Source organism: Oryctolagus cuniculus, chromosome 10 (assembly GCF_051225735.1).
Source record: "Oryctolagus cuniculus isolate XC-2025 breed Fujian yellow rabbit chromosome 10, ASM5122573v1, whole genome shotgun sequence".
Taxonomy (NCBI): domain Eukaryota; kingdom Metazoa; phylum Chordata; class Mammalia; order Lagomorpha; family Leporidae; genus Oryctolagus; species Oryctolagus cuniculus.
In genome coordinates this window covers 100,648,189-100,662,454 of record NC_142876.1, presented here as the reverse complement: position 1 = coordinate 100,662,454, position 14,266 = coordinate 100,648,189, and the positions used below count along the sequence as shown (strand labels likewise).

Sequence of the window (14,266 nt, the reverse complement as noted above, 5' to 3'; positions counted from 1 at the left end):
CCCAAGTGGCCGCTATAGCTGGTGTGTTGTGGCTGGCGTGCTGCGCCGATCTGAAGCCAGGAACCAGGTGCTTCCTCCTGGTCTCCAATGCGGGTACAGGGCCTAAGGACCTGGGCCATCCTCCACTGCCCTCCCCTGCCAAGCACAGAGCTGGACTGGAAGAGGAGCAAATGGGACAGAATCCGGCACCCCAACTGGGACTAGAACCCGGGGTGCCGACTTCGCAGATGGAGGATTAGCCAAGTGAGCCGCAGCACCAGCCTTGCATGCTTTTAAATATGGGAGACACTATAGTTAGTGGTAATAGCTTAATTTTAATGTTAAATTGTATTACTTATGGTGTTTTTTTTTTTTTTTTTAATTTAAGATTTATCTATTTGAAAGATAGAGTTAAAATGAGAAAGTAGAGACGGGGGGGGGGGGAGCCAGAGAATCTTCCATCTCTCATTCATTCCCTGAATGTCTGCAGTGAACAAGGCTAGGCCAACATCTAGGTCTCCCATGTTGGTGGCAGGGACCAGGTATTAAGGCCATCTTTCACTGCTTTTCTCAGGCATGTTAGTTGGGAACTGGATGTGAAGTGATGGAGCCAATATTGAGCTGTCATTCATATGGGATGCTGGCTTAGCCTGCTGTACCACAACACTAGCCCCTGTAGAGTACATTTAAACTTACTCCTCTCATGGTGAACCACATAGACATAACTAAAGTTAATGGAATCCAGTGGAAGTCATCATTTTTTGAAAAATGTGTTTCATTCTAGTGTTTAGGTTACTGATGTTAAATCCCTATTACTTTAAGAAAGGATTTGCTATTGCAACTTTTCTCTTCAACTGAGTGTCCCACAGTCAGTTGTGCTTAGTGTTTTACTGTAGTGTAGTCTAAGCTCAGAACTGAGTGTTTCAATAGAACCTGCATGTTCTGGGATGAGAAAACTGAGTTGGTCTTGATATTTCAAGTGCTTTTTTGTTTGCTAAACAGCAAATAACCTTCAGATCATTTCATATTTTCTTTTTCATGTATTCCTACCCAGCATTCCAGGTGCCTGATTGCCTACTAGAATTCCCTAATCTTTGACCAAAGCCAGACTATGTAACATATTCAGGAGGTTAGGCAAAGGGAGGAAGTTGGGTAGTATGAAAGGTTGGGCCAGCTCTCATTTTTCTCAAGTTTGTAAACTGAGGATGTGAAGCTAATACTTTGCCTATTTTAAAAATACATTTAATGACATGAAAATCAGCATGAGGCATTGGAATCTAGAATATCAGCTTCTTCATTTTGGGACATGGGGATGATGTGAAGGCCTGATGTTCTCTCAACGTTCTTTCACCATTAGGCTCCTGGATGCTGTTACTTTGCTTAGTCTTAACACATGCTTTGTGGCATGATTAATGCTGCTTTCTGTGATACCCTTGGGTAGTTACAATCATAGTACCCAGGTGAGAGCACTTCTTGGCATAGCCACTGTAGAACTGGCATTTATATGCAGCCAGGGCTGACGCTCAGCTGGTGAACACTGGTGTGCTCCTATTGGTTATTTACAACCAGTGTTGCTTTCTTTTGGGCCTGCATTCATTTTGATTGGGTGGTGTTCATGCTGTAGCTGTAATGTATTTTGAAATGTTACTTTTGGATGCAGCAGTGAGAAAGACACCTCCTGAAACTTACTATAAGGAATTTATAGTGCATTGATTTTTCTGATATATAGGTATCATCAAGTTGACCTTGGAATTCTGTAAGTTCCCTGGCTGTAGGAAATGGAAATTTTTGTAGTGTGTCACCATTGTTAGCTTATCTGGTATTGCGGATTTTCCCTGTTGCAGGACTGGGTGAAAGCTTTTTCTGCAGCAGTCATGTTGAAAACCTTGTGTTGAATTTCCTCGTGTTCTGAAATGGGAGCGTAAAAGTTTACTCCGCCACTTCGTCTTAAAATAGCAAACTTTGCTGTTTTCTGCAGATCTAGGACCTTGTTACAGAACTCTGCCCAAAAAAAAAAATGTTTACAGAAGAATGTGCTGTGATTAGAGAAGAATATGCTGGTGTGTAGATTTCAAACTCTCTGGACAATATAAATAACACTGTCTTTGTTTCTACAGTGGGAGCCAAGAAGAAAGGTTTGCTCCCGGGTGGAACAGGGATTATCCTCCTCCTCCCCTTAAGAGTCATGCTCAAGAGAGACACTCTGGCAACTTTCCTGGCAGAGATTCACTTCCCTTTGATTTCCAGGGGCATTCGGGGCCTCCTTTTGCAAATGTAGAGGAGCATGCTTTCAGCTATGGAGCTAGAGATGGACCACATGGTGACTACCGAGGAGGGGAGGGACCTGGACATGATTTCAGGGGCGGGGATTTTTCATCTTCTGATTTCCAGAGCAGAGATTCATCACAGTTGGATTTCAGGGGAAGGGACATACATTCTGGGGATTTTCGGGATAGAGAAGGACCACCTATGGACTATAGGGGTGGAGATGGTACTTCTATGGATTATAGAGGTAGGGACACACCTCATATGAACTACAGAGACAGAGATGCTCACACTGTTGACTTCAGAGGTAGGAATGCTCCTCCATCAGACTTCCGGGGTCGGGGCACTTACGACTTAGATTTTAGAGGTCGGGATGGATCTCATGCCGATTTTCGGGGAAGAGATTTACCAGATTTAGATTTCAGGCCCAGAGAGCAGTCTCGTTCTGATTTTAGGAATAGAGATGTATCTGATTTAGATTTCAGGGATAAAGATGGAACACAAATGGACTATAGAGGCCGAGGTTCAGGTACTACTGATCTAGACTTTAGGGACAGGGACACACCACATTCAGATTTCAGAGGTAGACACCGGTCCAGGAGTGACCAGGATTTCAGGGGCAGAGAGGTGGGACCTTGTATGGAATTTAAAGACAGGGAGATGCCCCCTGGGGATTCACATATTTTGGATTACATTCAGTCCTCTACACAAGATAGAGAAAATTCTGATATGAATGTGAATAAGAGAGAAGAATCCACACATGACCATACAATAGAAAGGCCTGCTTTTGGCATTCAGAAGGGAGAATTTGAGCATTCAGAAACACGGGAAGGAGAAACACAAGGTATAGCCTTTGAACATGAATCTCCGTCAGACTTTCAAAACAGCCAAAGTCCAACTCAAGATCAAGAAAAGTCACAGCCTTCTGGAGGTGAACAACAGAGTTCAGATGCTGGTCTGTTTAAAGAAGAAGGTGGTCTGGACTTTCTTGGGCAGCAAGACACTGACTACAGAAGCATGGAGTACCGTGATGTGGATCATAGGCTGCCAGGAAGCCAGATATTTAGCTATGGCCAGAGCAAGTCTTTTCTAGAGGGCAAAACTGCCCGAGATGCCCAGCGAGACCTTCAGGTATGTTGATGGGGTAGCTTGCTGTGTTCTTTTTCACAGGCTTTCCTGGAGAATGTAGTGTAGAGTCCAGGATCTTCAGTTCTGAATCTCTCCTTACACAACAATTAAAAAGCAAAATTTGTATTCAGGAGTAGAATGTAGAAATGTAAATATCTCAAGAAAGGTTTCTCAGCTCAGATCATATTATTAATGTCTATTTATTCAAAAATTTCCTTTATGATGTGATATAAATGAACTGTGATAGTTTACTTTGAAAGTACCTTTCTTTGGGAATTGGTTCTTAGAATTTTTTTCAGAAGTCTGCTCAGTCATGAGGAGGTGACATTAATGTCACGAATATCCTCTTTGCAGTTAATTTAATTACCTTAAAGGTTCTTTTTTCTTTTTTTTTTTTCTTTTTTTCTTTGAAAGCCAGAGCTACGGAGAGAGGGAGAGAGATCTCCTACCTCTCCCCAGATGGCTGCAGCAGCCAGGGCTGAGCAAGACTAAAGTCAGTAGCCAGGAACTTCATTTGGGTCTCTCACATAGGTGCAAGGGCCCAAACACTTGGGCCATCTTCTGCTTTTTCCAGGCCATTAGGAGGGAGCCGATTTGGAAGTGGAGCAGCCAGGACATAAACCGATAACCATACAGGATGCTGGTGTTGCAGGTGGCTGCTTTAGCTGCTATGCTACAATGCCGGCCCTAAGATTAAATTTCTTGAATATATAATGAGAAGTTATATTTGTAATTTGAAAATGAAAATATTATCCTTTAAAACAGATTTTACCCATCTCTACTTAGGTTCTGTTATTTTGTATAGTAATCCTAACACTTTTTTTTGGACAGGCAGACCTTTGCCGTTGGTTCACCCTCCAGTGGCTGCCGCGGCCGGCGCGCTGCGGCCGGCGCACCGCGCTGATCCGATGGCAGGAGCCAGGAGCCAGGTGCTTTTCCTGGTCTCCCATGGGGTGCAGGGCCCAAGTACCTGGGCCATCCTCCACTGCACTCCCTGGCCACAGCAGAGGGCTGGCCTGGAAGAGGGGCAACCGGGACAGAATCCGGCGCCCCGACCAGGACTAGAACCCGGTATGCCGGCGCCACTAGGCGGAGGATTAGCCTAGTGAGCCGCGGCGCCGGCCTAAATCAGAACACTTTCAAGAGTAAAAGAGAACACTGTTGATAGGTCAGGACAGTAGGTTTTTGTGGGAGATATGGTCATTTAGGTATTGGGGACTTTTTCTCAAAAGTTAAATCCTTTTTTATAGCTTTTAGAAATAGGGAAGTTTTAGAAATAGGAACTTTTAGAAAATAGGAACTTTTTATACTTTTATAATATGAAAAATGCAGATTTCTCTGAAATACATTGTTGTATGCTTTAGACTCAGATGACATTTTTGCCTTGTTCTGAAATTTATTTATAGGAGGCATCTTTGGTTTGTTTGGATTTTTTTTTTTTTTTGCTTGTTTGCTCACTCAGGAAAATAAAATTACTGTTTTGAGAATATGTTATTTTTGTGTGTGTGTGATTGTAAAAGACCTATTCAATGTTTTAGCATTTCAAGATGTACTTGATGAGTCTCAGTGTTAGCACACTTACATTCTAATTTGAAATCAAATTTTGGAATTCGGAACAACAGAAATTACAATTTTTCATATCTTCACTGCTGGAAATAATTTTTATTTTTGATCCTGAGTATCTACATTGTATGTTGAATTTCATTTTGTACACTGAAGTATATTTGTGAAATAATTTTTCATTCTAAATTTAAGGATCAAGATTATAGGATGGGCTCAAGTGAGGAGAAACCCAGCAAGCTTATTCGATTAAGTGGGGTGCCTGAGAATTCCACTAAAGAAGAGGTAAGGTGCCTGTGCACGCTCTTACTTTCTGTCTATTAAAGATTTTTTTAAAAACTGTGGATAAAATCCATGTCAAATTTTGGAGTCTTTTAGATTTTCAGATTAAGGATGCTTCACCTGTGTGTACTATGTGCCAGATACCATTGCAGGCACTGAGTGATAGAGCAGTAAAAATAAATTTACTGCCTCTATGGATAATAAAAAAGTAAAAAGTCATAGTAATATATGCTCTGAAGAAAACTAAAGTAAAAGTTTAGAGTATCACCTTGACCTAAATGCATTGGGGCCATTTTATTTTAAAGATTTATTAATTTACTTGAAAGGCAGAATTAGGGAGAATCAGAGAGGGTTCACTTTCCAGATGGTTGCAATGGCCTGGGCTGGGCCAGGCCGAAGCCAGGAGGCTGGAATTCTATCCGGTCTCCCATGTGGGTAGCAGGGGCTCAAGCATTGAGCCATCTTCTGCTGCTTTCCTGAGCATATAAGCTGGGAACTGCATTGGAAACTGAGCAGCCAGGACTAGAACTGGTGCTAATACGGGATGCTGCCATTGTGGGTGGTGGCTGGCTTAACCTGCTGCACCAATATGCTGGCCTCAACTGTGGCCATTTAGATTGGATAGTTCTGGAGGGTATCATTGAGGAAATGACATTTGCACCCAGGCCTGAATGCCATGAGAGAACAGTCCATTTGAACATAAGGAAAAGAACCATGAAGGCTGAGAGTTTTAAGTATCATGGCCTTGGACTGGAATGAGCTCAGTGCATCATTTTATGTTTAACAGACGAGAAAATGATCACTAAACGTTTATACAACAAGTGAGCAGGAGACGTGTGGAATGCAGACTCTGTTTTCAGAGGTTGAGTTTTTTGTTTTTGTTTTTTGGTAGCTCTTCTGTAATTTATTTCAAAGGCAGAATGACAGAGAGGAAGAGACACATATCTTTGATCTACTGGCTTGCTCTCCAGAGATCTACAATAGATAGGGCTAGGCCAGGAGCTACATCTAGATCTCCTACATAGGTGGTAGGAACCCAAGTACTTGGGCGTCATCTGCTGCCTCCCAGGCACACTTGAACCAAGCACTCTGATACAGGATGTGGATTTCTAGAACACCCACCTCTGATTTTTAAAATTTATTTATTTGTTTTAATTTTATTTCAAAGGCACACAGAGAGACAGAGATTTTCTATCTGCTGATTCTTTCCCCAAATACCTGTAGTAGCTAGGGCTAGGTGAGGCTGAAGCCAGGAGTCTGCAACTCCATTTGTGTCTCCCACATGGGTGACAGGGACCTAAGTACTTGAGCCATCAGCTGCTGGCTTCTAGGGTGCACATTAGCAGGAAGTTGGATCAGAAGCAGAGTAGTTCTTCCTATAAGTGGCCTTCGGTGATCTGTGAAATGGTTCGCTATTCACTTGACCCAGAAAACTCCACAAAATCTTGCCGATCAAGAAGTTCAGATCTTCACTTTAAGAACACCTGAGAAACTGCTCAGTCTATCAGGGTATGCAGATCCAAAAATCCACCAAGTATCTGAAAGGTATCACTTTAAAGAAACAATGTGTGCCACTCAGTCCTGTGGTGGAATTGGTGGGTATATGTCCAGGCTAAATCGTGTTGTTGCGCACAGAGTTGGTGACCCAAAATGAATGCTGTATTTGTGTTGCGCTTGCTTAAAATTGCAGGGTAGTGCTGAACTTAAGGGTTTGGATGTAGATTTTCTGGTCACTGAACATATCCAGATGAACAACGCACCCTCAGATTAACCCATGTGTAAATTCTCCCTGCCATATTGAGATGATCCTCCCTGAAAAGGAACAAGTTGTTCCTAAACCAGAAGAGGAAGTAGCATAGAAGAAAAAGATACCCAGACGAACCTGAAGAAACAGAAACTTAGGGCTCGTAAATAAATTCAGCATAAAATAAATGCATATTAGGAAAAAGAAGTGGAATAGCTGAGACTGAGACCAGGCACTCTGTTAGGATTCATGGGTGGGTGTCCTAAGCAGTGTTTTAACTGATGTACTGAATGCCTGCCTCAGAGCTTGGACTCTTAAAAGTTATGTTCTTTTGGGGCCAGCATTGTGGTGCAGTAGATTAAACCACTGCTTGTGATGCTGGCATCCCATATCCAGCTACTCTGCTTCTGATCCACCTTGCTGCTAATGCACCTCGGAGAGCAGTAGAGGATGGCCCAAGTGTGTCAGCACCTGGCACCCACGTGGGAGACAGGGGTGGAGTTCCTGGCTCCTGGCTTTAACCTGACTGTTATAGTCATTTGGGAAGTGAACCAATGGATTGACAATCTCTGCCTCTGTATAGTCTGTGTCTTTGTGTCTGTTTTCCCCTCTTTTTCTGTCACTCTGCCTTTCAAATAAGTAAATTAATTTTTTTTTAAAGACTATGCTCTTCTGCCTTTCTTATAAACCTGGGAATTTTTGAATAATTATATTCTAGTCACTCAGTGTTTTTTGAGTGCTTTGAGTGTACATGGCTTAATTTTGCCTTTATAAAGTAATCATGCCTTTAGGTTGCGTATAATAAGAACTTGTAGGGAAAGTATAATTGGTGCTTGAATATGATTTGTATCATTAGTGTAAATACATATTCTTGCAGATTCTTAATGCTTTTCGGACTCCGGATGGCAGGCCTGTAAAGGAGTTGCAGTTGAAGGAGTATAACGCAGGTGAGTTTCTTGATATGGATGTGGTGTTGGGTTAGGAAAGGTCTTTGTCAGATCTCTACATCATGTGCTGCTCAAAATTTTTTTTAAGAAACCACAATTAAGATTTCCAGAAGCTTCCTGTTGGTGCCTTGAAATAACAACCAGCCTTAGTCTTAGCTGTGGTTCTTTGTGGATGTTTGTCCACACATGGGCGATGAGGATGCATGTTCCAGTTCTTCTGAGTCCCTATGAGCTATAAAGTGAGTGTTGTGGCATTTGCTCTTGAATATATTTTACATAGTTATATTAAAGTTGATATTTATGTTCTTGGTGGTGGAATAGTTAATTTGAGCTTAGTAGGTTTTAATGAACTTCTGTATGTAAAATTGTACATTTCATTGTTCAAAGTGAAATTTACAACTTTGTAGAGAAATACAAATTAGTGGTTTCTTGAATTTTCATTCTGTTAGCTGTTAGAGTCCTCTAACCACTATTTTGTTGAAATTCATAAATAGATCCAGAAGGGCTTTGTCTTTGACCTGTGTTCTATGGTTTGAACTGCAGATTAAACGTTTTCAGAGTATCTTCCTAGTATTTCAGAGTACAGTTCCTACAAATCTTACTAAAGAAAAGGTTAGCAAAAGTGAAATGTGAACCCTTCAAAGCTTTGTTGAATGTTATAGGACTACAGTATATGAAATAGTTTTTTAAAAAAGTAATCTTTAAAAAATTCTATAATTTGCGAGAGAGAAAGAGAGGGCTCCCATCCACTGATTCACTCCTCAAATGAGCATAATAGCTGGGGCTAGGCCAGAACTGAAACTGGTAGTGGAGAATACAATCCAGATCTTTGGCATGCGTGGAAGGGACCCAATCAGTGGAGTCTTCAATACTGTCTCCCAGGGTCTGTATTAGAAGGAAGCTGGAGACAGAAGCATAGCGGGGTACAGAACCCCAGGATGCTGATAATGGGACTTGGTCACGCCAACTGGCATCTGTTAAGCACTAGGCCAAACACTTTACCCCATAAAAAATAAACTTTAAATGATCTATTTTGGGAAAACAAAACAAAAAGGAGAGCGTTTGATCTTTTCACAGAACTTAGAATTTCAGTAATCCAGTCAAACAAATCTTCAAGTATGTCATATTTTTGAGGACATAGTTTACTTTTAAGCAGTTTACCATGAAGTACGGTTTTTACATTAACTAGATAAATTCTTCAAATGGGTTCTGTAGAAGAAAATTACCCACAAACAAATTTTCATGCTGGAAAGAATATGGTATTTGTGTTAGTCTGAAGAGTTATTTCTCAGGAAGCTAGTTTTTTGTTGTTGTTTTAAATATATCAACCCTGAATTTGTGTAAACTTGACTAAAGTAATTAGGATGTTCTTGAACATTTCATTTTTGTTAGTTGTTATTTATTTTTCATGTCTCTCATACATGTTTGTGACCTGAAGGTAGAATTTACTGGCTACAGATGCTTTTTAGCTCACAGAGTAATAGCCTTAGCTTCATTCTTATTTCATGAACTGTACTTTTGTTAAGTATTGGTATGTTTAGGAAATGATTAAACTTAATGTTTAAATACCAGCAGTTCAAATTCTGCAATTTCTAAGGTACTCATTGAGTTTCTATTTTGAATTGTCATATTTGTCAGCAGAGTAAAAATTACATTACTGTATAGTGTTCAAAAAGGAGGCTCTTAAATTTGCTAGTTTTGGTAGCTGTTGGAATCTAATTAGCAGAGCAGACATTGATACACATGTGAAGTCAATTAGGGCTGTGGGTTAAAAACACTTTTCAGTAATACAATCTTTCTTGGCATTTTATTGTATGAAATGATAGTGTGTTTTATAGATATTATATATAACTTCTTATTTGTAATAAAAGGATTAGATTGCTTGTTCCATGTTACTTATGTTATGTCTCTATGTAACAAGTAGAATAAACTTTTGAAAATATTAATCAGACTATGTTATCCCATGCCTAAAACCGATGGCCTTCATCTTACTGGGAAGAAATTCCCAACTCTTTGTTCCGGTTTCCAGAGCTGTGCATGAGCTGGCCCTTTGCTGTTTGACCTCATCTGTACTAGTCTGCAGGATTATGTTGCAGCCACACTGAACTTTCCTCTAGTCTTTGACCAGTAACAGGCTGCATTTTGTCATAGGGCCTTTGCACTACTCTGTTCCCGATTCTCATCTTCTGGGGTTTAGTTTGTGGCTTCAGTTTTACCTCTCTTTGGCCACCATCCATTTGAAAATCACTCCTTAGTCATTTTTCATCACATCCTTGTGTGTTGGTATAGTATCTATCACCCTGATACTTCATGTCAGTGGTTTTGTGTATCTTATTCCTCTCACTAGTGTGTTAGCTGCATCACAGCAGAAACCTTGTTCCCTCCTGTTTCCCCAGTGCTTAACCCTCAATAGGTTCCTACTATGCACGAATGAATAAGTATCTATGATATGTGTCAGCAGCGGTGGTCTCTCAGGTGAGGAGCATTAAAGGGTAGCTTGAGGTTTCACAGGAATGCGGCTTAGATCTGGCATATCTGCTGAAGAATATGTCTTGGAATACTCAGATGCTCTGAGAACTTGAACATTTACTTCTCAAAAGATCAAATGTGAAACTTAGCGGAGAGGGTGATTTTTGTAGATGAAACATGGCAGTCATTTTCTTAGGCTGGATGACAAACTAGAAACCGTGCAGGATGGATGGGTGTTGCTCATTAAGAGGGATGTAGGGTGGAGTTCATCCTTTTAGTGGATTTAATGAAGAGCACATTTGTAATACAGAAAAGATTAATATGGTATATAAAACAAATTATATTCTTTGAGGAGGTATACACTGAGACATTATAATGCTTCTGCAGCAAAATCTATTGAATATTCTCACAAAGAGGACTAAGTAAAGCCTAAAAAGACTTGTTGTAATATAGGTCAGGATTTGTCTCAAAGTGATTTTGTTGAAAAGTTATCCAAAATCTTGGATATTTAAGGGGTTTTCAAATTTTATAGTTAGAAGCAAGGGATTGTGGACATATATAATCCGCATATTTGAGTTTTTCATTTGCCATTTGCCCTGTTAATTGTGAATTACCTCAAGTTATATGATTATATTTCTGGAAAAAGTAGCAGTAATAAAGTGTCATTTAGGAACTGAACAAACTCTGGTATATTCTATATACAAGGGAATACTACTCAACAATCAAAATGAAGAAATTACGCATATAACAGTGTGTATGAATCTCAATAAAAAAAGAATGAAATACTGATAAATACTTCAACTTGGATGAGACTTGAGAACTTTATTAAAGAAACTAGACACAAAAGACCCAATATTATATATTTCTATTTATAGGAGATATCTAGAATAGGCATTTCCAAAGAAAGGAGACTGATGATTGCCAGGGCTTATGGGAATCAGGGGACTGACTACTTAATGTGAATGGAATTCCTTTTGGGGAGATAAAAATATTCTGGTGATGGTTGTGCAGCAGTGTGAATGTACTTAATACTGCTTGGTTGTATACTTTTTTTTTTTACAGGAACGTCATTTTATTTGAAGGACAAAGAGATCTTCCATTAGCTGGTTCACTCCTCAAATGCCTATAAGAGCCAGGGCTGAGCCAAGCTAAAGTTAGGCTAGGAGGCTAAAACTCCTCTGGGTCTCCTACATGGGTTACAGGGACTCAAACTCTTAGACTGATATCCCCTGCCTCCCAGACACATCAGTAGGAAACGAGATTGGGCTGGCGCCGCGGCTCACTAGGCTAATCCTCCGCCTTGCAGCGCCGGCACACTGGGTTCTAGTCACGGTCGGGGCGCCGGTTTCTGTCCCGGTTGCCCCTCTTCCAGGCCAGCTCTCTGCTGTGGCCAGGGAGTACAGTGGAGGATGGCCCAAGTGCTTGGGCCCTGCACCTGCGAGGGAGACCAGGATAAGTACCTGGCTCCTGCCTTTGGATCAGCGCAGTGCGCTGGCCGCGGCGGCCATTGGAGGGTGAACCAACGGCAAAAGGAAGACCTTTCTCTCTGACTCTCTCTCTCACTGTCCACTCTGCCTGTCAAAAAAAAAAAAAAAAAAAAAAGAAGAAGAAGAAGAAGAAAAAAAAGGAAACGAGATTGGAGGCATGGTGTAGCTGAGACTCAAGATTATGAAACCGGATGCAGGCATCACAAGCGGTGACTTAACTTTCAACCAAACAGCTGCTCCCCTGAGTTGTACACTTTAAAATGGTACATTTAAGGGCTGGCATTATGGTATAGCAGGTTAAGTCTCTGCCTGAGATGCTGGCCTGTTTGAGACCTAGCTGCTCTACTTCTGATCCAGCTACCTGCTAATATGCCTTGGAAAACATTGGAAGATGGCCCAAATGCTTGAGCCCCTGCACCCACATGGGAGACCAGGTAGAAACCCCTGGCTCCTGGTTTTGGCCTAGCCCAGCTCCAGTCGTTGCAGCCGTTTGGGGAGTGAACCAACGGAAGGAAGATGTCTTTCTTTCTCTGTCTCAGCCTTTCTCTCTGTAACTCTGCCTTTCTAGTAAAAAAAATATATATTTATAAAAAATATATAAATAAAATGGTAGATTTTATGTTTTTATATGTAATTACGATTTTTTAAAGAAACTGCTTATTTGATTGCAAGCAAGGCTACATACTGCATGATTGCACTTACATAATTTGAGAGAAAGTAAATTTTAGGGATAGATAACAGTGGTTGCCAGGATGTTGAGGGAGGATTTGACTAAAAGGATAAGCATGAAGAAATTTTTGGTGTAAGAATATCCATTCTTTATCTTTTTTTTCTTTTTAAAAAGAGTTTATTGGGACTGGTGCCATGGCGCAGTAGGTTAATCCTCTGCCTGCGGCACCGGCATCCCATATGTGCGCTGGTTCTAGTCCTGGCTGCTCCTCTTCCAATCCAGCTTTCTGCTGTGGCCTGGGAAAGCAGTAGAAGATGGCCCAAGTCCTTGGGCCCCTGCATCTGCATGGAAGACCAGGAAGAAGCACCTGGCTCCTGGCTTTGGATCGGCACAGTTCTGGCCATTGTGGCCATTTGGGGAATGAACCAACGGAAGGAAGACCTTTCTCTCTATCTGTAACTCTGCCTTTCAAATAAATTGAAAGACGAATGACAGAGAAAATGAGGCAGAGAGAAAGATTGATCTTCCATTTGCTGGTTTACTTCCCCAGTGGCTACAACAGTCAGGTATGGACTAGGCTGAAGCTAGGAGTCAGGAACTCCAGCATTGTATCTGACATGGGTAGCAGGGATCCAGGTTATTGGGCCATCTTCAGCTGCCTTCCCAGGAACATAAGCAGAGAACATAAACAGCTGGCACTCGAACACCCACTGATGGCTTAACCCATCACACCACACGATGGCCCCTGTCCTGTATCTTGATTGTAGTAGTGGTGTATCAATGTTAAATTCATAGAAGTTGGTAAATTATTCTCTGTGTTGGGCTGATCCGAAGCCAGGAGCTTCTTTCCAGGACTCCCATGTGGGTTCAGGGACCCAAGGACTTGAGCCATCCTCCACTGCTTTCACAGGCACATTAGCAGGGAGCAGGATCAGAAGTGGAACAGCTGGGTCTTGAACTGGTGCCCATATGGGATGCTGGTGCTTTAACCCTCTGCGCAGCAGCGCTATATCCCCGATCATTTCTTAAACTTTCCTATAAGGATTTATAATTTATTATTCCTAGTTTCAGTATAGTTCATTATAATGTGCACTGATAATATATATGTATTTTCATCTTTTTTAAAAAAGATTTCTGTATTTGAAAGGCAGAGTTACAGAGAGAGGGAGAAATGGAGAGAAATCTTCCAACCACTGGCTCACGGCTGCAACAGCCAGAGCTGGACTGATCTGGAGCCAGGAGCTTCTTCCAGGTCTCCCAGATGGTTGCAGGGACCCAAGTACTTGGGCCATCTTCTGCTGCTTTCCCAGGTACATTAGCAGGGATTTGAACTGGCACCCAAATGGGATGCTACCACCGCAGGCAGTGGCTTTTACCCTCTGTGCCACAGTACCCTTGTATTTTTATCTTTTAAAATAAAACAGTTCTGAGGCTGGCGCTGTGGCATAGTGGGTAAAGCTACCACCTTCAGTGCTGGCAACCCATATGGGCACCAGTACGGGTCCCGGCTGTTCCACTTCCTTTCCAGATCTCTGCTATGGCCTGGAAAAGAAGTTGAAGATGGCCCAAGTCCTTGGGTCCCTGTACCTGCGTGGGCGACCCAAAAGAAGCTCCTGGCTCCTGGCTCAGATAGGTACAGCTCCAGCCATTGCGGCCAATTGGGGATTGAACCAGCAGATGGAAGATCTCTCTTTCTCTCTCGCTCTCTCTCTGCCTCTCTTTCTCTCTCTGTGTA

At 41.7% G+C, this 14,266-nt stretch overlaps 1 protein-coding gene across 26 annotated transcripts in view; it reads left to right on the top strand.

The window, feature by feature from the left end:
• RBM6 (RNA binding motif protein 6) overlaps positions 1-14,266 on the top strand; it is a 116,168-nt gene that overhangs the window by 22,820 nt on the left and 79,082 nt on the right. For 8 of the 26 annotated variants that reach the window (XM_070050797.2, XM_089306225.1, XM_089306224.1 and 5 more), the window contains exons 3-5: positions 2,097-3,375; positions 5,128-5,217; positions 7,836-7,905. The exons of 4 other annotated variants lie outside the window; for them this stretch is intronic. Coding sequence is in view for 11 of the 22 variants with exons in the window: in XM_002713207.6 (XP_002713253.3) it covers positions 2,097-3,375; positions 5,128-5,217; positions 7,836-7,905 (1,439 nt within the window). In the remaining 11 variants the exon portion in view is untranslated. Of the gene's footprint in view, positions 1-1,823; positions 3,376-5,127; positions 5,218-7,835; positions 7,906-8,073; positions 8,145-14,266 lie in introns of those variants that run through there. 14 more of the 26 variants (XM_089306229.1, XM_089306227.1, XM_089306221.1 and 11 more) reach the window with 4 other exon arrangements.